Source organism: Liolophura sinensis, chromosome 2, assembly GCF_032854445.1.
Source record: "Liolophura sinensis isolate JHLJ2023 chromosome 2, CUHK_Ljap_v2, whole genome shotgun sequence".
NCBI classification, from domain to species: domain Eukaryota; kingdom Metazoa; phylum Mollusca; class Polyplacophora; order Chitonida; family Chitonidae; genus Liolophura; species Liolophura sinensis.
Window position 1 is genome coordinate 6,162,394 of NC_088296.1, and position 26,895 is coordinate 6,189,288.

General features: G+C 39.8%; 1 protein-coding gene across 1 annotated transcript in view; it reads left to right on the top strand.

The window, feature by feature from the left end:
* LOC135463066 (hepatoma-derived growth factor-related protein 2-like) overlaps positions 1-13,425 on the top strand; it is a 34,157-nt gene extending 20,732 nt beyond the window's left edge. Inside the window, 7 exon segments of the mRNA XM_064740386.1 lie at positions 3,354-3,451; positions 4,508-4,578; positions 5,751-5,852; positions 7,006-7,110; positions 7,420-7,531; positions 9,320-10,146; positions 11,584-13,425. Of these exon segments, the coding sequence (XP_064596456.1) occupies positions 3,354-3,451; positions 4,508-4,578; positions 5,751-5,852; positions 7,006-7,110; positions 7,420-7,531; positions 9,320-10,146; positions 11,584-11,796 (1,528 nt within the window). The 3' untranslated portion in view covers positions 11,797-13,425.
* The last annotated feature ends 13,470 nt before the right edge of the window (positions 13,426-26,895 follow it).

Below are 26,895 nucleotides of genomic sequence, written 5' to 3' on the forward strand. Positions count from 1 at the left end.
GTTTCATGACTGTATTAAATGATGGTTTCAGGAATCACAATGATCACTATGGCAGCTGAATTTCAGCTATTTTTTGTGCTGTTATGGTATGCTGTTTTGGGTTTTTTTTTTCACAGATTAAAGATGACAGAAAGAAGTCAAAGTTAAAAGATGAAAAGAAAGAGGTAACAGTTTGTTAGTACGGCGTCATCTAGCATCTTAATTTCAGCAAGTGCAAATTCAGTCTTCAAACCACTCTGCTTGACTTAAAATTTCACAGGAAACCAACCTCAGAACTCCTTTCCATAGACAAAAAGAACTGCCAGAATCAGCCAAACTGATTAAATTTGCCTTAAGCTGCAATTAAATTTTAGGTCAAATAAAATATTCTAGATGCTTATTTCAGCCAAATGAAATGACATGACATTCCTGTCATTTTTTTCTTCTACAAATTATCCTGTGGTGGTATTTACCAGAAATATATTTTCTAATTAATCAAGATGATGGTTGTATTTATTTATTTGATTAGTGTTTTATGCAGTAGTCAGGAATGTTTCACTTATACAATATGGCTGCCAGCATTATGGTGATAGGAAACAGAGCGGAAATCCATGACCATCCACAGGTTGCTGCAAGACCTTACCACTGACGGCATGAGCTGGGCTTGAACTCACCTGGACCGCATTGGTGAGAGGCTCCTGTGTCATTACGCTGCGCTAGAGCGCTAACCAACTGAGCAACTATAATAGTTGTGAATGAAGTGTCTAAGAATGTAAACTGTAGGGTACATGTGCACTTTCCATACAGCTTGCCTGATGTGATGGGAAAGTAATGTTATTAAGACCTTGAATGAGGTAATGCCAGGTACATGTAAGATAATTTTGCAGGAAATGTATTTGAGAGTGCAAAATAACCATACATTAGTGATTGGGGATTAGTGCCGGACAAAAGAGGAAATAACAAAATGCACCAATACATATTTTTCTGTGAGAGGTGCCAAGATGTGGAAAAGCAGTATGGATGCTCAGCAAATGTGATATAATTTAGGGAAAGCCAATGTTTATTAACTGGTAGGGTGCGACCCATGCACATTTAGATATATGCAGATTTAAGAAAGAAAATGGGGGGTAACTTCCTTTCGTTGTGAGACAACTTTGCATGTTCAACCTTTTTACCATCGGAAAAATGTCTGAACTCTTTCTTTTGTTTTTTTTTCATACTATTACTGTTTTGGGTTGACATTTGGCATTCCATGTGACATCTGATGTCAGTTTTTTTTTTATCAGTATAAAAAAAAATTTTGTGAATTTTTTCTCATTTGCTGAGGTGAAAAATTAGTGTCATTTTAATCAAATAAAACTTGAAGCCTGGTGAAAATGCTTAGCTACTGCTTTTTAGCCACATTTGCGAGGCGTTGTCTAAACTCACATGACACGTGCAGTACAGCTGTACTTTCAAAGTTAAAATGATTCTGAAAAAGTTTCAGTGTGACCCTCTGCATAAAGTTAGAAGTTTGTTAATGGTTCCATTCAGCATGAAGAGGATAGTGCAACGACTGGTTGACCCGTATCAATATAAGGGCTCGGGCGGGACAGCTTACTTGCCTTTGGTAAATCGTCTCCGTGAAGCAGCACTAGATAAAAGAGCGATGGAAATCCGTCCTGCAACAAGGAGGCACATTACACGCACTCTAAGGATTCCTTTTTCATCATATGACTGAAAAATTACAACATTAAACCCCAAGCACTCACTCACTCACTCATTCACTGATTCCGAATGGTGATACATGCACAAACAAGGCTTACATCTTGTCAGAGTTATTTGATCTTTTCTTTCTAAAATACATGTACGTTAATAGCGAAGTTTGGGTTAGATTTTCTTTGCACTGATCAATTTTTTGCCATAGTCTCTGGTATTGCCTCTGTATGGATTGCTGTTTTACAGGCAGAATAAAATGCTACTTTTTTTTTTTTTTTTTGTACTATCCCAACAACTTTTCCTGTTGAAGTCATATTTACATGATCAGAAAAATTTTGAAAATCGGAAAATGCATAAAGCCCGTCAAGGTAGGACAGAATAAACCGGGAGATTTTCTCATCTTGGTGTCACCTAACTTTGATATGCTCTGCCATCAGGTTATGAAGGAAAAGGCCACAAAGAATGAGAGTGTAGAGGAGCAGAAGAAAGAAGACAGACGGAATGAAAAGAAGAGGGACGATGAGGAGAGGAAGAAGAAACTAGAGAAGAAACAGCAGATGTAAGTAATCTGATTTGGACTCGCACATGTATATTGCTCTATATTTATTTATTTATTTGATTGGTGTTTTACACCATACTCAAGAATATTTCACCTATATGATGGCGGCTGACATTATGGTGGGAGGTAACTCAGCAGAGCCTTGGGGGAAACCCATGACCATCCGCAGGCTGCTGGAAAATATTCCCACGTGTGGGTGGAGAGGAAAGCAGCATGAGCACTCACCGCATTGGTCATTGTGGTGAGTGACCAGTGCGGTCTTAGCATCTCGCTGGCGAGCTAACCCTTCGTCTACGGAGACCCCTGTTGCTTGTAAAGTACAGGGGTAATAATTCATGTATTTAGTTTGGTGTTATACGCCGTACTCAAGAATATTTCACTTATATGATGACGGCCAGCATTATAGTGGGAGGAAACTGAAGCAGAGCCCGGGGGAAACCCACGACCATCCGTAGGTTGCTGGCAGACCTTCCCACGTACTGCCGGAGAGGAAGCAAGCATGAGCTGGACTTGAACTCACAGCGTCCGCATTGGTGAGAGGCTTCTGGGTCATTACGCTGCGCTACAGTGGCAATAATGTTTGCCCATTCACTTCAGTTTTTGTTGAGGTCGTCACTCTGAAGAGCTCGAAATACTTAACGTCTTAAACCTTGAAGTACTTCTTTGTACACATTCACATTTGTCTAGACCAGCCTTTAACGTACCTTAGGGTACACATCTCATTCGTAACAACGTTATTTTGGAGAGACACGTCTCATTATCTGCTTGCCGAGTTACAAGTGGCGTTCCTGTTATGAATTTCTTTAGTCACTGACTGCTTGTGAAATATGAATACATATATACTGTAGTAAACAGACATGTGATGGTGATTGTCAAGTGTACATGCATGTCAAACATTTCAAGTCCGTGTCATCATTGAGTAGATACATGGTAACCAAACCTCTGGGAAGAAGACGCATATGTCTGTGGTGGATTACTTTCATAGTGTTTTGTTATTTGACATTCAGTTGAGTCTTGATGCTTGGCCACTGGTATTGCTCTAAGGAACATAAGAGCTTTAATTTGTATGATTGTGCTTTTTTTTTAAAAAAATGGAATTTTATGCGGTTTTTTGCAGAGAAGAGGAGAAGGAAAGGAAGAAAAAGCTAAAATACGAACAAAAAAAGAAAGAAAAAATCCAAGAGTACGAACTAAAGAAGAAGGAAAAAGTACAATGTAAGTTGGTTTGTAACCAGGTAATCTGTTATTTAGGAAAGGTGGGGTCCTCTGTGGCTCAGTTGGTTAGTGCGCTAGCGCAGCGTAATGACTCAGGAGTCTCTCACCAATGCGGTCGCTGTGAGTTCAAGTCCAGCTCATGCTGGCTTCCTCTCCGGCTGTACGTGGGAAAGTCTTGCAGCAACCTGTGGATGGTCGTGGATTTCCCCTGGGCTCTGTTCAGTTTCCCCCCACCATAATGCTGGCCGCTGTTGTATAAGTGAAATATTCTTGAGTACGGTGTAAAACACCATTCAAATAAATAAATATATGTTTAGGAAAGGTTGTTAAAGCAATTGATGTAACGGGCAAAGCTGACTTAGTTCAGTGATGATATTGCCACAGTTTGACATGTAACACGGTAGAATGAGATGTTCCCAGCCAAGATATACAGATGTCTCGATTACTTTAATTTGGGCACACCCTGTACTGTTATATTCGGCCTTAACATGGGTGCGCCCAAAATTTATAGTTGCCTTTTTACTCATTAAAGGTAAATCACTAGATCAGCCAAGTTATTGTTTTTCAATAGCCTGCCAAGTTTGGATACATTCATGATTCATTACAGTGGAAAATGTTACACCTTCAGACGGCTACCTGGGGCAATTTGTACAGTGGGCATGCCCTTTAAGATGATAATTTTAAGCTGATTACAACTGATTTTTAGGGACATCGGGTTTTTCAAAGTATCTAATCTTTGATTAAAAAGGCCAAAACTTTTATCATTTAATATTTGCTTATGGAGAGTCTGCTAGTACTGTAGAAGAATTTTCAGCTGGTTTTGATTCAAAATAATTCTCTTTTTGTTTAATTTTTGCTTATGGCTTATTAGATGGTTTTGATTCGAAATAAGTCTTTTTTTATTTAATTTTTGCTTATGAAAGTCTGCCAGTACTGTAGAAGAATTTTCAGCTGGTTTTGATTCAGAATAATTCTCTTTCTTGGACTCACTGTAGCAATCAAAGAAATCCAATCAACAATAGCAAGTTGATTAGTCATTTAATTTCTGTGTTTCAGTCATCCACACAGAGTCCATTCTAACAGACATGGATCGTGAAATTAAGATGTCTCTACAGATAGAGCATACAGTGAGTACAATTGCCTTGGTCAACAAACAAAACACAAGCAGTAAATCACCTGTAATTTTCATGGTGTTTTTTACTGCCTGACTAACTTGTAGATGCTTAAGTTTAATGGCAATCAGGTAATTATTTATATCTATATTTAATTATTTATGTGTAATTATTTTCATAAGTTGTCATAATTACTCCCATGGAGGACATAACAGTGCTTTTCCATGTTTTCAGGTTCTGTCTATGAAAACTTAGTATATATATCTTCCCTAGTCATCTAAACTTGTGCATGCTGAAGTTTAATTACAATCGGGTAATTATTTTCATAATTACTCCTGTTCAGGTGCTTGGTTCAGTACTGGATTTTCATGCTCACAGATATCGTCCATGCATCTCCTGCTGAAGTATTGCACCAATTTCCCTGATACATGGTGTAGATCTTTTGTATCATCTAAACATCTACATCATTAATAATAATGGCAGTCTGATCACTTATTTTACTCTTTGTCTGTAAAAGATTTGAGCAGATGTGCTTGAAGTTGACATTACATAATGTGTTATAGGATGTGAACTTTGTTCTGTGTTATAGGTTGTGAGCTTTGCTCTGTGTTATAGGATGTGAGCTTTGTTCTGTGTTATAGGATTGGAGCTTTGTTCTGTGTTACAGGATGAGAGCTTTGTTATGTGTTATAGGATGTGAACTTTGTTCTGTGTTATAGGATGTGAACTTTGTTCTGTGTTACAGGATGAGAGCTTTGTTCTGTGTTATAGGATGTGAACTTTGTTCTGTGTTATAGGATTGGAGCTTTGTTCTGTGTTATAGGATGAGAGCTTTGTTCTGTGTTATAGGATGTGAACTTTGTTCTGTGTTATAGGATGTGAACTTTGTTCTGTGTTATAGGATTGGAGCTTTGTTCTGTGTTACAGGATGAGAGCTTTGTTCTGTGTTATAGGATGTGAACTTTGTTCTGTGTTATAGGATTGGAGCTTTGTTCTGTGTTATAGGATGAGAGCTTTGTTCTGTGTTATAGGATGTGAACTTTGTTCTGTGTTATAGGATGTGAACTTTGTTCTGTGTTATAGGATTGGAGCTTTGTTCTGTGTTACAGGATGAGAGCTTTGTTCTGTGTTATAGGATGTGAACTTTGTTCTGTGTTATAGGATGTGAACTTTGTTCTGTGTTATAGGATGTGAATAAGTGTATAGCGATCATGGAAGATTTGGACTCTCTACCTGTGACACAGGTGATGCTGAAGAAAAACTCTGATATCATGAACACCATCAAAAAGGTAAGTTAGAAAATAGAGATATGGTGAACACCGTTAGAAAGGTAAGTTAGGAAACAGAGATATCGTGAACACCATCAGAAAGGTAAGCGAGAAAACAGAGATAAGGTGAACAACATCAAAAAGGTTGGCTAGAAAACAGAGATGGCATAAATCCCCATCTAAAAAGGTCCATAAGAAAACAGAGATATCGTGAACACCATCAGAAAGGTAAGTTAGAAAACAGAGATACCATGAACACCATCAAAAAGGTAAGGTAGAAAACAGAGATGTCATAAGCTAGAAAACCCAGAGACTTTAAAAATGGTCCTTGTTGCTACCTCGCTCAGCACTGAGAGGTAGAGCAACAAGACATGACTGATTGGCCAGGTGTCTAATGTGACTGGATGGGGTGTCATGTCTGGTGTCCTTGGCATGATACTTCAGTGGCAGCATGAACTCACCCTGTCACAAGGCACAGTATATGTACTCACACCTAATGATTCCTCGCCGTAATATGACTAAAAAATTGTCAAGTACGACGTAAAACCCCAAGTATACGTACATACATATAAAACACTGTCAAAAAGATAAGCTATAAAACCCAGATATCATGCGCATTTAGGAAAGGGTAAGTTATAAAACTCCTGTGTCTTCTACAAGTGAACTCATAGGTCACCTTGCTACCAGATCTACTTACTTTTCAATCACTGTTGTCGAGCATGCTTCCCATGCCATATTGTGGCCATGCAAGTGGCTGGAGGTGATGTCTCTGAAGCTAGTGATGGAAAGAGCACTGAAAATCACTAGAAACAGTCAGAAATTGTTGGAAAAACTGGAATTACAGTAACATGCTACACCTACACTTCTAGTGACTGCATATTAAAGCACAAGGGTCAGGACCCTCTTTCACAAAACCTCGTAAATCAGTTTTTCCCTAATTTTTCTTGTAAATGATGCCACCTTATGGCGCTACAACCTAGACAACGTCCTTTATGAAAAGCGTTATGAGAAATATTACTTACGAAGTGTTGTGAAAGTGGCCCGTGAAAAATCTTTAGTTATTGTTAACAGAAGCTCTCAGTATTTCTCAACTAGAGAAAAAAACAAAATCATGCCAAAAAGTGAGAAATCTATTTAAATATTATACTCTTGAAATCATTGGGCTTATTTTCAGTGTCGGAAGTACAAAGGCAGTGAGAAGGTCCGTCAGAAAGCTGAGCTGATATACAACAAATTCAAGAACTTATTCCTGGTAGGAGAAGGCGAGTCATTCATGCAGGTAGGGAGATGATACAGCCAGATTTCACGCTACCTGAGTTTGAGTTCTGACGGTCATACAATTTAACTGTTAGGCCTATTTCTTTTACAAGTCAATAGTTCAGTTTCCATCTGTAACAAGTGTGTTTATTGAAGAGGGAGAAAAAACAAAACTTTTTTATTTTTTATATCTATGAAATATTTTAGCAATGCTGTATCCAAGTATTGCGTTCTGATTTAAACTGGACTGAAAAAAATCAAATTTTATTTTTTCTGGGTGATGATCACATCCCTGCCTCAGTAAGCTAATGACTTGTTTTGTTTTTGCCAGGTATTTCATCGTGAAGCAGCTCAGTATAAGAGGCAGATGGAAGAAGAAGAGAAAGAGAGGCGAGAGAAAGACAACAAGGAGAATGAACTGATGAATAAAGAAACCGATCCGGGTAAAGATCAAGTTTTTATAATATCTCAGGGAAACCAGGTGTAAAGTTATAGGTGTAACTGCCTCAAAACATAACATGAAAAAAAACAAAAACAAAATGCACAAATAAGGAAAAGTTTCAAACAATGAGCAGACAATGGTTTGTGAGTTTTCAGTAAAGCTGACCGATTATTTTACAGAAGATTTCACGTGACGTTTACACATAAGCACTAAAAGAAAAGCTGCAGGGAAATTTTGTTGTGATTATCGAAGTTGTCATTATAACATGTTGAATTCAGATATGATGATAATCATGACTTTGCACCCGTGCGTTCGTGGGAAGGTCTGCCAGCAACCTGCGGATGGTCGTGGGTTTCCCCCCGGGCTCTGCCCGGTTTCCACCCACCATAATGCTGGCCGCCATCGTATAAGTGAAATATTCTTGAGTACAGCGTAAAACACCAATCAAATAAATAAATAAATAAATTGCACCCATGCTGTTTAGTTTTACTGAAGTTATCTTCGGATAAACTTCAGATAGCATATTCTGCAAAATAATTATCTTTTGTGGCATGGAAACTGTACATTGGCATTGGTTTTAAAGATATTTTCGTTATGAAAATGATGTGTTCCCATTTCACTTGGAAAATGTTCTCCTAAGACTTCCAACCCATGCAGAGTAAAATGTTATGTGTTGACAGTTTGATCATTATGGGTAGAAGTTAACAAAGAAGAAGAGTTATAGATTATTTTGCACACTTGAAGGCTATTCGTATACACATAAAAATGTCTAGTGGGATTGTGCGATCAAATTGTTCCTTTTTGTAGTTACCCTGTTGTAGCTGTTCTTTGAATTCCAATCAGATTTTCATCACATTTTTGTGGCTGTTACATTTGATGTTTTATGAAGTTGAATGTTAGCATTTTAACATCAAGGCTTTTAATCTCTGTTATGAATTCAGACGTTTGGAATGTAGAAAAGAAAGAAAAATTTGCAAACCATGGCAATGTGTGTGTTAACAAATTTTTTGTTTTTTTTTAATTTTCAATTCTGTCCATGGCTTATCCTCCTTGGTAACCCTGCATTTTCCTGTGAAAAGTGTCAGATCAGTCAATCAGTCATTTGTGTGAACAGGTGACTCCCTTCCACAGTATTTGTTACCATAGCTTAATATGACCTCCTAGGTTTATGACCCTTCTGGGTATTTTGTAGCAGGGATTCCAGTGATCTTTAAAATCCTTCAAAGTTACTTGAATTTAATTTAGCAGTTTTTCCAGACTTTCTTAAATTTTTGAAAAGATGTTTATTTTGGGATAAGTCCTTGAAAATAATCATTGTTTTGACAGTGTTGTAGTATGCTGGAAATTAGCTGATAAATAAGCTATCCTAATAGGACCCGTTTACCCCCGCATGAAGGTTTTGTAGAAATACTGGATGGTGCTTTAAAGTGCTGAAAAAGTATAGTAGATGATAGAAAATCCTTGGGAATCTTTGTGTGGCATGTTTTGTTTCTAGGAGACTTGACAGAGTCTGTAAGCTTCAGTCTTACCAGCCACCTATAAATTCTTTGAAGTTTGTTCGGCTCATTTAGATAATGAAAAAGTTCTTGCCATTTACATGTAAATTTTTTGTGTTAAAACAAATGTTGACACATTTTGATTGTTATCGTTTAAATTAATATCAGTCTTTGAATCCTGAATAAACAGTTCAAAAAACAAATATAGAGCTGTTTTAACAGTGTTGTTTTATTTGTTGTGTAATTAATGTCTTGTCTTGTTTTTGTTTTGTTTTTTTCCATCACATGAAAAGCTGTGGAGAACAGTACCTCAAAATCTACAACAGATTCCTCGAAATCTCAACCAGTGTCTGATCTCACAGATTCTAAGCAAACGAACTCTGATGCAGCATCACAGCCACCAGATGGTACTGCTGCAGTGCCGAGACAAACCACAGAGGCTTGGAAAAAGTCTGAGCCAGAAACTTCAAAAGCTGAACTGTCAAACTCTGAAGCTGCTGGCGTGGAGAAAATTGACACGAATGAATCCATATCAGGCTTGTTTCCTAAGGACACTTCAAGAGGTATTCCAGGATTGACTCTTATCGATGAGTCTCAGGTGGAGAAATCCACTGAGCAAGAGAAATCCACAAGGGAAGCATCCGAAGACGTCACAGACGGCTCCAGTGTGGCCGTGACTGAGGATGCTCTCAGTAGTGTTCATGTGAAAACTGATGATTCTGGTCAAGGTGAAATAGAGGTGACAAGTGTCAGTGCTGTGAAAATGGCTGGTGAAGACAAAACTCAGACTTCTGCGGAAGCCACAGAAAAAGCTGTGGAAAAAATGGACACGAATGACAATGAAAAAGTCCAGACAGAAGCGAAAATTCCTGCGCGCGATTTTGTGGATAGAAGTCAGGTGAAAAGTAAAAGCGATATGTCCGATTTGGACGTGACACTTCCGTCGTCTTCTCCTCCGTCTCCGAAGGATTCAGGGACAGAGGATTCAACGGCGGTGGAGTCTGATAATGCATTCCCTTCAGCGTGGAATCCTGGCAGTGCCATGGAGCCACTTAAACCAGAAGTGTTTGGAGAAGTCAAGGGGTCAAGCATGGAGTTTTTTGACGATGAAACAGCAGAGGTTTGTTGAAAGCTACGCACTTAAACCATATGGGGAAGAGGGAGCAGGCGGGGTTAAGTTGGTTGTTCGTCAATTGCTGGGACAGCAAGACACCATATTGTGGGTTCAAAACCAGCCTAGTACATGGAATCCTTGAAAGTGTTCTTGATGTTTGGTAGAAGTGACTTGGCTTCCACTAAAAGGACTCCACTGTGTTGACCTTAGTGCATGACCCATGGGAAAGTTTGTCAGTCATGTACCAAATGCTGGGTGTTTTACTCTTGTGGCACTCTGGTTTCTTCCATTTACTATTGCAGTGGTGGTGATAATTGTTGATAATTGTGGTGTTTAATGTCAGTCAAAATAAAAAATGAAATGCATTAGTTTTTATCTCATAATTGTAGGTTGTGAAGTCGGTTCGAAATTTTATGTGGATTTTTATGAAAAAGAAACAGCCCGGTGAAGTACTTAACACTTCAGAGAAGATATATGTATGTCTCTGTATAGACTACATGTATATATAGCAATGCTCATATGCAGAAAACATTTTGTACATTACAGATAGTGATGCCATTGGTCATATAACAGTGCATGTATTTTTTAATGACCATCGGACCGTTTTCACGTAACTTCCATGGCAATCAATACTGTCAGTATTACGTTGGCATGGTAATTTTGTTAACGTATCGCTACGTGCACTTTGTGAAACAGGGATCAGTATTTGCTTAATGGAAAAAAGAAATCCAGATATGAGAGTGATTCGTGAGGAATAAAGTGAAAAACAGACTAGAATTTGGCATACCTGGGCAATGTTGAGAAGGTAATATAGGTAGAGGTCATATGCATTCTTAAAGGTTGAGGAAACATGAAAATTACATGATGGTCCGATGAGTGAGTGTGAAAAGTTAGTTATAAATGTGGTCTTCAATATCTTTTTTGATTTTTCTTTAAAGAGAAAAAGACAAAAGATAATTTTGTATGGTGGGTATTTGGGACCACCTTTTGGTATATATAATCTTTATGGAACAATTCTGTAGATAAGGACGTAACATACAGTAAGTGTATTTGCACTGATATTTGGTCTATTCAGCTAACAAATGTGTTCAACCTGGATTTTGAACATATTCCTCTTTTTAATACATTCATAAATATTATCACAATTCAGATTAAATGCATTTGTTTGGCTAGAAACAACAAATTGACATTGAAATAAATATATTAGACGTGCGTTACATCATTGAATAGAATGTTATTGAGCAACAATGATAAATACCCAAAGGTGGTCCCAAATATCCACCATACAAAAACATTTTCAAATACCATTTTCTCCTGCCCAAAAATATGGAAAAAACCTTTAATGGCCATATTTGCGGATAAGTTTTCAGGCACTTTCATCGGATTTTGACATTTTTATGTTTTCTTCTCCTGGCAAGATTTCTGTTTATATTTTATTATCAGGAGCACAGGGATCTGGAGGCAAGAATAGCACAAATCATAAAGAGTACTGAGTCACCCAAAGCTGTGACGCCACCCAAGCCAAAACTACCCGATCCACCCGTGGTTACGGATGAGGATGAAATCGAGGAGGAAGAGGAGGATGACGATGTGCACGAGAGTGAGGAGGATCCGATCATGGACGATGATGAACTGCACAGCCTCCTGGGAGTGTAGCGGCAGAAATTATGGGATGGCTGTGTGTTAGTGTGGGCATGGAAGTTGGCCTGGAAGAGCCAAAGTGAAATTATGGCTTGGGGTCAAGAAGGCTGTTTTGTGGGTGCAAATCATGGCGGAAGGCTCTGTTATAGACTAGTTGTGGGGAAAATGATGGCTGGAGGCCTTATTATAGGCGATTTGTGGATATACAATGGCTGGAGAGACTATTGTGAGCTAGTTGTGGATGTACAATGGCTGGAGAGACTATTTTGAGCTAGTTGTGGATATACAATGGCTGGAGAAACTATTGTGAGCTAGTAGTGCATGTACAATGGCTGGAGAGACTATTTTGAGCTAGTTGTGGATATACAATGGCTGGAGAGACTATTTTGAGCTAGTTGTGGATATACAATGGCTGGAGAGACTATTTTGAGCTAGTTGTGGATGTACAATGGCTGGAGAGACTATTTTGAGCTAGTTGTGGATATACAATGGCTGGAGAGACTATTTTGAGCTAGTTGTGGATATACAAACGCTGGAGACTCTATTATAGGCGAGTTCTGAGGACATAATGGAAGTTGGAACTAGATGTATTAGGATGTGGTTGTGAAAGATCAACCTGTGTTAAATCACGAGTGAGTTTGTAGGAAGACAGGTGTATGAACAAGACAGTACAGGATGCTTGTGGTCTGTGGTCAGACAAAGTTAAGTCATAGCAGGTCATGCTCCAGATATGGACATAGGAAAGCAGGAATTCCTGCGTATTCACCTTGCCAGTGGATGGCAAGAAAACTGCACATTGTTGTATGAGCAATGAAGGGCAACAAACTGCACAGTGTGGTAGGAACAATAAATGGCAACAAACTGCACAGTGTGGTAGGAACAATAAATGGCATCAAACTGCACAGTGTGGTTGCTGTGAATGACAACACACTGCACATTGTGGTGTAAGGAATGGCAACAAATTGCAAAGTGTTTTAGGAACAATGGATGGCAACACACTTCACAGTGTGGTATGAGCAGTGGATAGCAACAAACTTCACAGTGTGGCGGGAGCAGTGAATGACAACAATCCGCACAGTGTGGTGTGAGCAGTGAATGGCAACAACCTGCACAGTGTGGTACATGTGGGAGCAGTGTATAGCAACAAACTGCACAGTGTGGATTAAGCAATGGATGAAAAAAAAACTGCAGAACGTGGTGGAGAAGAATATGTTAGACAGCTTCAGAAATTGTGTATTTGTGTGTACAACAAATTGTGTTCAGAGGATTGTATCCTGCAATTTCTGTCCCCAAGGGCAAAAGGAAGAACGTCATTTTTCCCTGATCGACAGTGAAAATATTTCAACGGAATGAACTGTTTCTTATATCAGGATGGTTGGATGGTTGTACTGTTGTAGAAAGCTCTGTGTCCTGATGACGTTAAAAACACAGTCTGAAGTCAGTGACCAGAATAGTGCAGCCTGGGTTGGGTACATGTACGAATGGTTGCTAAATACCAAAAAACAACCAGGAATTACATGTGTGAGACATTCCTCAAGCAGCTTCTGTAAGTCCTGTTCTGTGGTCGTGTACTTGAGATTGAGAATTGTCAAGTAATTTGCAATCTGTATTGGATAATGCACTTGTGACAGAGACAAGTCTTCAAGGACTGAGACTATTATGGGATGGTCGTCAAGGACTGAGAATATTATGGGTGATGATCGTCAAGAACGGAGACTATTATGGGATGGTCGTCAAGGACTGAGAATATTATGGGATGGTCGTCAAGGACTGAGAATATTATGGGTGATGATCGTCAAGAACGGAGACTATTATGGGATGATCGTCAAGAACGGAGACTATTATGGGATGGTCGTCAAGGACTGAGAATATTATGGGATGGTCGTCAAGGACTGAGAATATTATGGGATGGTCGTCAAGTACTGAGACTGTGGGATGGTCGTCAAGGACTGAGAATATTATGGGATGGTCGTCAAGCACTGAGACTATGGGATGGCGTCAAGGACTAAGACTTATGGGATATTTTTCAAGAACAGTTGTGGAGGGCATTGCATTCATGGTATATTAAGACGTAAGGGAGTAGAAGTTGGCGACATCTGGTGACGGGTGCATACTCCTTACTGCTTATTTACTGCCATTTCAGCTCAGTTCACATCACTTGCGCCGCCAGTAAATTTTGTACAGAAATCTTGAACAGCGCCAAGGTCATTGGGGCCATGGTCATTATATGTCTAAATGACAACATTCGTAATGGTATGAATGAGGCTAAGCCTAAACAGGGCCATGTGTGTCACATGTGAGTATATAGATCAGACTGTCTCTGTCGGTGGCAGTGGTGTTGGACAAGTGTAGAAAGCAGCGCATTTGGTGTGAGAAGTATGCTTCTCTCCCCCAGATAGTGTGATTACTCAGCGAAACTTGCACTGTTAAGGAAGGGTATGGTTCGCATCATGACATTCCTGAGCGAGTGTAGTGTGGTTGTTCCTAGAGAAGGTGTAAAGAGCAAGGTCGTAGAATCACACTACATTTAAAGCGAATGAGACTGAACATAGTGTTTGAGTTTCAGAATTATAACTCTTAAAAGTAAATTGTTGTTTTAAGCATTTACGTGAGAACTTAAGCAGAACTAGTCGATCTCTGTCACTGTTGTTGATCTTTTGCTGACAACAACAACAACAAAAAAAACCCAGTGTAGTGAATGTCATAGAAGGTACATGTACATGTGCGCCAAGCATGGGTTTCAAATATACCATTGTCATAAAGACCTTTTGACATGTAGTGATTTGCCGTACCAATTTGTATCTCTTAAACTGTAATCACAATGCAATGGCACTCCTGCAGTTTTAAGCCAGTGCTTCAGTTCTTGTGAAATATGAATTATTTCTCATTTTCATTCAACCAGTCATATGCGTCAGTTTGATTTTAGAAAGCATATCAGAACATTAGCACTGCTAAAACAGCCTCAATTCAACTGACAGAAAACCGCTACGGTCGAGCTAAGATAAAGATATTTTCCAGCTGATTTTCCTTCAAAGACTGACCATACATATATTTAGTACTGAATCAGCAGTGTCATAATATGTCTTTATTTTAAACCATCTTTAATAGGCAACAGTGTGAATGAAATAAATCTGTTTTAAAGGAAATAATTGATGTTTGATTAGTGTACCCGGTAGCTCGAAGTCCAGTTTGACACTCTTTTAGTCAAATACAATTTCTTGTACCTGTACAGAGAGAAGATTGACATTCAGTTGATAGGATCCATAAAGACAACCAAATATTTTAATAACGTGACTTTTAATTACGTGGAAAAAAATTAGTTCAAGGTCTACCCCAACATAGATATGCTGGGGCCACTTTCACAAAACTTCGGAAGTCATATTTCTCGTGATTTGTTTTTTAAAATATTAAACCTCTACGTTATAGCGTCACAAAGGCGATGTGAATTACATGAAATCGCAAAATCGATTTATGAAGCTTGTGGCAATCGCCCCTGAGATTCATCTGGTCATATTTTGTTTTACTAATTTCCTACTTTTGTAGACTTTGCGTTCTGACTTCAGTTTTGACCGTATTGTTCCTATGGCTTTGTGGAGGATTATGTGTATATAAAGGCACGTATACAGGGTGTCAAAGAACACTTGATCAACCTATTGACAAATATGGAACTCGCACACAGCTGAAAAGTGCAAGGAACACTGATCATGTTGTATGGTTGTCACCTTGTCAGACTTTTGTGCTGATCACACTTTCCTGTTGGTTTCATCAGCTATTCTGTGACAGTAGAGAAGAAATGTTGCATTTACACGTGCTTTTAGAATAGGAAATGGGCATCCTGTACCAGACTTCATAATGCATTTACCTGGAGTGAAAGCCCTTTTTGCTTTGACCGTAAATTTCAAGTTCTATTTTGAGATCATTTTTACGTCCTAAGAATTGAAATCTCTCTGAATAAATGTTATCTAACAAACATTATGAGGAGATTGATGGTTTCCACAGAATAAATAGCTTTGTGGTGTTAAACATGTTGAAATGGCTTTGGAGGGTCCTGTTCACTACTGAAGTTGTATTCTCTTCCCTCTCTCCTGGCCTGCACATGTAGGTTGGTCTTGACTTACTGGGCTCAGGTTCTAGAAGTGTATTAGCTAATACCAGTATTAAGTCATATTATATATTTACGATTTTAGCAAAACCAAGCAACCAATAAAGTTGCACTGAGACCAGATGGAACAGTAGAAGGTTTAGTTCATATTTAATATACTGTTACACACCATACTGTTTTGTGCCAGGTAGAAAACAGAAGATTTAGCTTAAGGTTAAATCTGCTATTTAAGTCTTAAGACATTTTTGAACACCAGGACTCTGGTGATGATTTATCGGTTTTTCGCGGCTCATCAACGGAATTCTGTTAAATTTTGTCCTATATCCTGAGTAAGATGTAAAACATTAGTCATAAGATTAGTTAAATAAACACAGACACCCATGGGCGTGTACGTGACTTCAGCGACTTTCTGAGAATTCGTTAAGAGATAGGACGTTTGAGACTTCGTTAAGAGATAGGACGTTCGAGACTTCATTAACAGACGGGATGTTCGAACGGCAGGTTAAACGTCACTTAAGTCAACGAATGAATAAATGATAGAACAATGTCGATCCACTTAGCAGCTCTGCAAATATGTGTGATACGTTGTTCCGAGAGAAATTCTCTATTGGCTGTTTCAGTCACCTGCCTATTTCTAGTTTTTGAAGACTTGTAAGTCCAAGCTGATAGACCTTTAAAGATTAGGGACAGTGGAAGTTAATCCAAATTGGGACGAGGGGAGGGGAAATAATATCAATTTAAGGGAGACTGCATATGGACTACCATTGCATTTTAGTTATAAAAAAAAAAAAAAAAAGAACAGTGGGTAGGTGGGGAAGTTGCAACCTCAACCCTGAACCTCGCTTCCGTGTTCCTCGTTCCATGAAGATAAGTGCCATTTTGTGTTGAAAGTTTAGATAGGTTAATTGTGTCCATCTTGCTGGCATATTGCTTCTTGAGCCATTGGTGAGTGAATTGTCCAGCTGATATAGAGGGTCATTGCTTGTGAGTTTAGTGGAAAGTTTACACAGAAATAGTATGTTGTATACCGTTATGGTATGATTCAGTCTGGTTCATTCCTGTGCATTTATGTAGAAATCCTCATAATCTATTCATTGATCATGTACATGTATACAAGGAGAGCGATTGAAACTTGTCATTATAGCCAGTTTGTAAAATGTACCGGCCAAAGTTTTGCTATGCATGTACATAAAGAGGAAGAGAGATGCTGTTTTGTGTCGTAAATAAGCCATTGGTCCAGCAAGTCTTCCCGCATCCTCTGAAAATAGTAGCCAATGAGAACTCCTCTTACATTTTGCAGCTAAGGTTTTTTTCATGGGGACGTATAAGGTGTGTATGTTTACATGTTTAAGGATGTGAATGGACTAAATAAATGTCTCAAATTGTGCTTATCTTCATCCCAACGATAATCAATTCAGTAAAAGCATAAATATTCATTCTTTAAGATTCAGAGCCTGTTCAGTTATCATTGTTTAATTATGAATATTAATGAGAGCGTTTCTCTAAGTTTTGATGGTTTTTGAGTTGATCAGTCATGAATATTCATGTAGATTTGTTCAGTTTTTGAATTGGTTATTTAATTCTTATTAATATTCATGGCTGTTACTCTACCTTTTTTGGATTGGTTAAAGTGTTTGCTAAACGTTATTTATGCCTGCAATGAATTAGAAGTTGTTCTTTTGTCCTGATTGGATAACATTTATCATGTTTATTTAAATATTGGAGACCAATCAATATGTACAAATTAACCCGTCAATGATCATCCACATCTGTCTAGTTTCATACATTGTGTAAATGGCGAATTTGTCCTCTTTCGTATAAATATATGTATTTGTGTATACCCAGCTTATAAATTTGTCCATCTGTCTTGGTTACGTCCCATTTCTCCCATAGTTATGGGTGAAATTGTGGTTATAGGAACATGGTAGGTGCGGAGTTTGAATTTAACCCATACCGTCTTTCGCGTGTTGGTTTTCACCGTGTTCTTGTCAATCACAATAAAACATGCGCTCCTTTATCGATCAAATCAAATCAAATCATTTTAGCTGCGACCAAGCCGCTTTATATGTCGTTCGTTCTGTCTGTCACTTAGTCGCTGGATCATTTTTTTTTCTTTACATCCTATCTTTTTGCATAGACTTTCTTTCATCTTCGGCCATTCAGTTAGTACGAAGTTAGTGTAAGGCCACACAAAATCATGGTAGTTATGCTCACTTTTTTTCCAAGTACACCCACCCTTAACATTTGTCCTATCTTTTTAAGAGTTTGAACTTTCAGCGAAGTTCTGTCTTCCAAAAAGCTATGCCCTTCTAGGCGTTTTATTTAAAAGATGTCCATTGAAGGGCCATCATTTTAAGTTGTTGAAAGAGAATTAGAAAGGTCTTTGTTTAGCGACTTTCTAGCTTTGTACAGAAGTAAGTGGAAAAGATCATACGCAAACAAATCAAGGATTTCATCTAAAGGTAACCTTTACAGTATGTTCTATTTTTATTTATTTGATTGATGTGTTACGCCGTACTCAAGAATTTTTAACTCGCTGAAGGTTGTCCGGCTCGTGGGTGGAGCAAACGCGCATACTGACTAGAGTAAAACGGCTTCCAAGCCAACGAGGGCTGGATTCGAACCGGTAGGATCTGACACAAACGACGCTTTATAGTGGACAGGGCCAGCAGTGCTATCGGCTGTGATCCAATTTACATACCACTAACAAAAAAAAAAAAAAAAAAGTGCCCAAATGTTAACAAGAATCTCCTGCCTTCCGAGAAGTGCTGGTTTTGTCTTTTGGAGACTTGGAATGGGAGCCTAACCAAGATGGTTGCACTTTCCTATTAGGGGAATAGTATGCATAGGGTGATGTATTTAAAAGCAACGAAACACAGTATAATCCAAAGTATTATGTGCGCTTTTCTAGGTCGAAAAATATTCCAAAAAAAATAATTTTTTTCCCGGACAATATGTAATGGTCTTTCCTCTGACATGTACTACTCCTTTAATTACATGAATGAACCAAAGAGTACGTGCTTTGCACTCACAGACTTCTCTAGACAGGTTCAATCTTCTGGCTATATCTGGTATTGATATACGGAATAATGACTTATCAAGTGTACGTCAAGGTTGCAAGGGGCCTCCGTGGCTCAGTCGGTAATGACCCAGGAGTCTCTCACCAATGCGGTCGCTGTGAGTTCAAGTCCAACGCATGCTGGCTTCCTCTCCGGCCGTACGTGAGAAGGTCTGCCAGCAACCTGCGGATGGTCGTGGGTTTCCCCCGGGCTCTGCCCGGTTTCCACCCACCATAATGCTGGCCGCCGTCGTATAAGTGAAATATTCTTGAGTACGGCGTAAAACACCAATAAAAAAAATAAAAAAATAAAAAAATCAAGGTTGCAAATGAAACATTCTGTTTCACAACTTATGGACTAGCATCGGTCATGATTTGGATACTGACTTAAGTAATTCACTTAGGACGTGTTTCAGATGTTGATTGCTGTTTTACGCCGTTCTCCGGAAGAGTTTACGGATACGACGGGAGACCAGCATTATAGTGGAAGGAAACCGGTCAGGGTTTGGGTGAAAGTCACGACCACACCCTGGATACTGGCAGACCTTCGCACATATAACCGGAGTCTGTATGAACCAGACTTGAAGTCAGAGTAACCGCATTCACGAGAGGCTCCTGAGAGATTGTACTAGCATGCTAACCGCTCTGCGATGGAGGTATCATTGAAAATGCTGACTGATCCTATTTGCATGAGAAGTGCGAATTCCGTTGGTGGTTTGTGATGAACGTTGTTGTGGGAATTGGTATTACGACTGAACCGGGAAATCCATTATGGTTGACAAGTGTCTGTTTAAACGGCGAGATTACACAATGACCTGTTTTGACATCAAAACTCATTGGCAGAGACAACTGTAAAATGTTCGACCAGTTACTTTCACTAGATCTCTTTTTATATCATACGCAGAACAGACAAAAAATAACGAAAGTAACTAATGCGACAAAAGAGAAATATAACAAAAACAAAAAAAAGATTGAAATGTTACTTTTAGATGAAACAGGAATTGGATCCCACGAGTTCATATTTGCAGCACAGGTATAAAGTCAGCACGAAGGTCAGAAAAAGCGCACCTCCAAATATGGTCATTGCTATGTACACTCTGTCTCGGAATTTGTCGGATTCGAATTGTAACCAAACGACGGGATCTGGATGCGCCGGATAATCCCGAGTCAAGGAGCCTAAGTGTTGGAGATAGTCGGATGTGTCCATCGTCAGCGAGTTTACGCTCGGGCGTTTTGGGGGCTTTTCGGTCGTTACATCGGCCGTTTTCGTATGTATGGCGTCCGATTTGATGACGATCACCTTGTCTGCAGGAAGTGCAGGAACATCTGAAAACCATGAAGAAATTATGTTTAAATAAACCTTAATAAAAATGTTGAAATGAAGTTTCAAGTTTTGTGTGTTTGCGTAGGTTTTAGGAGAAACGTTGCCCCGTCTACTAAAGAAACAAAACCCAGAGACCAGTTTTATTATAAAATTAATACACTGAAACGCATTATAAACGCATTATAAACGCACTAGAGGTAAGAAGTGGAGTGACGCTAAACCAACTTTTATTTGGTATTTGCTGTGTATTACATTCACACTCGTATAAGTCAGTTACGCATCAGTAATGACAAGTGTCATTGGAAAGAACACAATTTTAATGTAGAGGAAATGGAACCCAAGAAGTCCGAAGAGGACGCTGGAAGTGTCTTGATATTTTCAGGGGTACATGTTGGTGCGTTTTTAAAGCGGGTCAGTGTATAAGCGCAATTTTTATTATCTGCCTGTGTTACGTCACAAAGTCGATTCCCACAGAAGACGCCAGACATGTCTCCACACCAAGAAACAGTGTACGATCACCAAACCCACCAGCAGTTCATCTAAGTGCTATTCACCATTCCATGAAAATAATGAAACTGCTAGTCTTGCGTTCAATCCATCCGTTTAAACGGGCGTAAGTCAACGAACGATCCTAAGCACGTCGGTCCAACTCGTCCCACGCGTAACGCTTATGTCGAAAAGTTTGAGAATCTTGCGACCAACTAGTCGCAGATGTGTGTAGTTGGGTGCAACTGGGTATATAACTGGATGCTCTGAGTAGCAGAAAAGTAGAACATGTCCATCGCAAGCCCGCATAGATCGACTAATATTACCATCCGGTTGAATGTTCTTTGCTTCCAGCTTCTCCCAGTCGCAACTCAGCTTCTCACAGTCGCCAAAACCCAGCTTCTCACAGCCGCCAAAACCCAGCTTCTCACAGCCGCCAAAACCCAGCTTATCACAGCCGCCAAACACCCAGCTTCTCACAGCCGCCAAACACCCAGTTGCTTCCAGTTGCAAGGTCGATCTACGCCATGTTTTAGACGGAACTCACTGGACCGAATTTCTAAGGCCAGTGAATTGCTGGAGTCTGTAGTTATTTCTCGTCCTACATACAGCTCAAACACTACTTTAATATAATATTACATCGCTTAAGATTAACGTGTTAAATCCAATGAAATCTCATTTTCTGTCGAAGTTGGTTTCTATACAGACGTTGCGTGATTACGTGACCTTAAGTTTCCCTTGCAAAGTAAAGGCAATCATTCTTATTGGCCATAACGGCTTCACTCTGACCCTTCGTGGGTCGAAATCTGTTACATGTTCTTAGATCGATTCCTAATTACCCAAAGATACCAGTTTCAACCCTTAAGTGATGAGCTGTGGTCTAGTGTGAATAGGTTACGAAATCTTAATGAAAATGATTCTCTCCGGCTGATTGAGGAACGAAACCTACCTGTACCACTCGGCACTTCCCGCCGCAGTCTGGTTTGAACGAGGCAGGAGTCCTAAAAAGAAAAGTATAAATGAAAATAGCCATTTGTTTGTTGGAGTTTAAAGAGGCTATCGGAAAGTTTTGGCAAAATATATCCAATATATTTCTATTGGTTTAAAGAAAATAATTACATTTCTCAAAATATCAATCTCATCTGTGCACATGTTACCGTTCATAATAGGCACTTAAGTTCGAAATTTATTCGTCAGATATGTAAATCTCAGGAAACCCCTGTCATATCGTTGTTGAAAATTGGTATGTGAAATTTTGTACTAAGCAAATTTTGAACTGTTTGAGTACTGACACTGTGCGAATTCTGACTACTTGTGTTGTAGGGAAAATAAGCTTTTTAAAACGCGCTCGAACGGATGTACGGCTACATTCAAGACCTTCCGGGTCTTGGGTGCCCTTGGGCCGTCGTCTCATGGATTGTGATAGTGGCCGCCCTACTTTTGCATTTGTTTCCTATGCCACGGATTAGTCGTAGTAAAGATACCGCAATCGTGTTTGCCACCCTGGACAACGACTTGCGTCTAAACGCTCTTTGTTTACCCGATATGACTAATTTATTGATTAAGTATTTAAACTTTTACAAGATGATGTTCACTTACCCCGTCGCAGTGCGATGAACAAATGGAAAAGTTGCAAACGAAGTGAACGCTGTCTTTGCCTCTGAGCCGGAAGGCATCAAAGTACGGACTGTAAACCTTACCTCCTAGTGTCTGGAAACCCACGGTTCTGTCTATGACAAACCCGTCACCACATCTGAGGAAAGAATACAGTTTAATAAAGACAAAATTTTCAATGAAGAACCGGAATCGAGCCTTCTTTCTTGTTGACCATGCAGCGGTCCATCTACCTAACAAGGATCCTACTCATTTTACAACAGACCATTCGAATCTATGGGCTCTTCGCTGTGTCGAAAAATACCTGATTTTCTGAGACGAGGGGAAAAGTGATGTAATCCATGATAACCGGTGAACGCGAAGAAAACCTTGGCAAACGAGTACCGATTTTCATTGGACGAAGCGGAGTGAGCGAGTGAGTGCTTGGAGTTTAACGTCATATTTTTCAGTATATTACGAGGAAGAAATCCTTTAGGGTGTATGTAATGTACCTCCTTGTTGCAGGAGCGGATTTCCACCGCTCTTTTATCTGGTGCTGCTTCACTGAGACGATTTACGACTTTCATTAATATTCACAAAAGTTACAGGGGCAGGTTGTCGACCACCGAACCTCGCATTTCCAACGAAACAAAAATTACTTCAGCAAAAGAGCCTACTTGATGTTTTCATCGCCCACAGGTGAGCCAGTGTTTACACTTAAAACCCAGTCCGTATCAACTAATGTAAAATTTGACCTGTATTCACCCTCACGCCTCGTTCATTCACAGTAACTTGAAACAACAAGTTACGATGTTATGACCGTTTCTATTGGTCATTCTGGATGATGTTAAATAGCCACCTATACAGCGCAACAAAAGTTCCCCCAAAACGTTGTTTGACATCTCCCGTGGTATGTGCCAGATCGCGGTGAAATTCTGCACACACTATCCCAGTAATCCATTGGACGTGGTACATCAAGAATTAACGTGCAGGTGCAGTTGTGCGCTAATGGGAATGCGCAAACAGAAAATCGGTCCATTTTAAAAATTTCATAAAAGGAGTCAACCAGATTTTTCAACGGCAATTCTTTATTTTATCACAGAATTCGATCATTTTTACTCGATGACCAGTATTTATTAATATCGTGTGTAGCCGCCACGAGATTGTATCACATTTCGACAACGCGCTCGCATTGTGTTGATGAGGCGTGCGATTCGACGTTGTGGTATAGTTAACCTCTCTTCCACAAGGTGGCATCTCAAATCGTCAAGAGTATACTCTATCCCAACTCGACGACTGATTGTTTCAGCTGATCCCAACGAGGTTATATGGGGTTGAGATCCGGAGAACAGTTTGGAAGAAGTCATTCACAATCTTTGCACGATGTGGACGCGCATTGTCGTCCATGAAGGCAAATCTATCTCCAACAGCGGCTGCGAAGGGTAAAACATGCGGTCTGAGAACTTGAGCAATGTAGCCAGCAGCGTTCAAGTTTCCCCCTCAGTAGGAACCAGATCGGTCTTGCCTGTCGAACTGATGCCTGCCCAGGCCATTACGCTGCCACCACCACAGACCGCTACTGGCTGCACGCAGCACTCTGCATATCTGTTCACCTTGCCGACGCCACACACGTCCCCTAGAGTCAGCTTGACGGAGACACACGCGTTTTGTCGGTGAAAAGAACATTGCCTCATTGCCGTCTAGTCGATCGAACCTGATTTGTCGCCCACTGCAGACGCGCTATCTTATGACGGCGGAGCAACAAAGCTTTCTTCACCAGCCGCCTGGGACGTCCCCCGACGGCTTTTAGGCGTCTCCTGATTGTTTGGGCACTCAACCATGTCGCCCCGACACCAGCATGTTCTCGAACCTCTGATGGTGAAATTCAAAATAGATGCTAAGTGACATGACGAGCAAGCTGAATCCGCGCTAGAGTCGAAAATGGCATTGCTTTTTTGTGTGTGTGTGGCACACTCAGACCCTTATACCTGATGTCGTTCTGTTCCTTAGTGCAACGTGTACGATTCGCCGATCTTGTCTTTGTGTGGTTGCCCTGGGCCTTCCACTTCTTGGCAGGTCCTTGACCTCTGCACTCGCCCTGTCCGTATTGCATAATCCAGGCATGGTATACCAGAGTCACAAAACGTACAACATTGATTGTCCAAGACTTGTGGACAGTAATGTGGGCGAATCAGGTACGAGAACCTTTTATTGACTATCTCTGACACTATGCAGATCATGTTTAACCGCATGAACTTCTTGTGGTGCGTGTCATGTCCTTATTGCCCACCGGCACGAATATTTCAGGACTGGTAACACGAATTATCTGATGAAATCAAAATCTGGTGGTGAAAAATCTGGTTTACCCCTTGTGTGAAATTTTCCAAATCGACCGATTTTCAGATTGTGCCTGCCCATTATGGCACAACTGCACCTGAACGTTAATCCTTGATATACCATGTTCCCCGGATCACTGGGATGGTGTGTGCAAAATTTCATGGCGATCTGGTATATATTAAGTTGTCAAGACATGTTCTACTTTTCTACTGTTATCAGATTTGTGAGCTCTTTCAGCAGAGGCAGTAAACGGCAAACAACTAGCCTCTTCATGAGAGCACGAGGGATCATTATATCTGAAGGATATTGCAGATTTACTGGGTTCGCTCTCTTTCATCACAGTTATACTTCGAATCTGTCTTGCAAACCAAATGCATGCAATACACTAAAAAAATAATCCGTTAACTTTAATAGGAAGTATGTTGTCTGAGTGATGCCAGAGTGAATTTGGGTTACTGTAACATTATATGCCGTTAGCCTGATACAATCTCTGTTGAATTAATAGAACACGTGTGGTATATGAAGGGAACAGGTGTGGTATATGTAAGGGAACACGTGTGGTACATGTAAGGGAACACGTGTGGTACATGTAAGGGAACACGTGTGGTATATGTAAGGGAACGCGTGTGGTATATGAAAGGGAACGCGTGTGGTATATGAAAGGGAACACGTGTGGTATATGAAAGGGAACGCGTGTGGTATATGAAAGGGAACACGTGTGGTATATGTAAGGGAACACGTGTGGTATATGTAAGGGAACACGTGTGGTATATGAAAGGGAACGCGTGTGGTATATGTAAGGGAACACGTGTGATATATATAACGGAACACGTGTGGTATATATAACGGAACAAGTGTGGTATACTCAACAGAATACCCTGCTGTTATGACAATTTTCTGCTGCAAGAACAGACAGTATTCTAACATCTTCCAAGCTTTCAGTTAAAATTAACAATATTTTTGGAAAGTAGTATTACGCTGACCTAATTTCTTTGATACTCCACTTACAGCTCATCTTCGTTTTCGAGAAAAATATCGTATCAAGTACACAACTCATGCGTCAATGCACATTTTATGCAAATTTTAGCAGCAATCCGTTGTTTAGACTCAAGGTTAACGTCGCAATAAGACCTCATTCACAGATCGATTTTACTGATGATAGTCCCTTTCCCGGGAACAGAGTTTAATGTACTCACCCGTCTGCCAGGATCGCATACCTCGTCTGAGGGTTCTGAGCTATACAACTCAGAGGACGGAATCCAATATCTTTATCTGTGGAAACATCAATGAAATAATCACATTGTCGATTCGTTCATAATGGCTCATAAGAAAAACGTAGGCCTGGTCGTTTGAACACATTAACAGGTTTTTTTCTCGGCATGCATTGCAAATGAATTGATAAGCTGTGGTATAGCATGCCCCATGTCCACCGCAAACCTGGAAATAAGCAGCAGGGGAAGAAAAAAATATCTTGCACTAAATATAATTTTTACAGGGGCTAAACATTTGGTACTTGTGCAAGACAACACTGAGATCCAAATGATATTGAAACGTTTTGATCCGAATATAGGTAGCTGGACGTTTTACCATTATGTCCATCACCAATTTAAATATTATGTCCACGCTTATAGTCCGCCAATGTATCAGTGACTAATATGAGCGAGTCAGCTACGCAATGGAGATATGTGGTTCATTAGCTTCGCGAACATGGAGTTAGACATTTCACTGTCTCCACTGCTCTTAGGGAACTGGTGTAAATACACGATCGTAACCTTTCAAGAAGTTCACTGGATGACATTTTCATTGGGCGAAAGTTATTGCATGACGTGGAGGAAAGTCTCAGTCATCTGAACTGTGAATAAGAAATTCAAGAAATTGCTCACTGACATTGACTTCGGACAATTCGATCTCGCGGGAGACAAATCTTTATTTAATTGTTGCATTACACCTTACTCAAGGATATTTCACACATGCGATGGCGGTTTGTTTTTTATGGGTGGAGGAAACCGGAACGCCCAGCATAAACCACCGACCTCTAGCAAATCACTGAAGTTTCTTACATGAAGCGTACATGAAGCATGCAAACTCTATAGTGGTGGAAGACGTGTTCTTCAACGAACTTTAGAACGCTTAGGATATTTACACTAAACTACCCACGTTTAAATGTGATTTTAGTTAGATCTAATATAAATTTTATTTTATTTAGAGTATAAC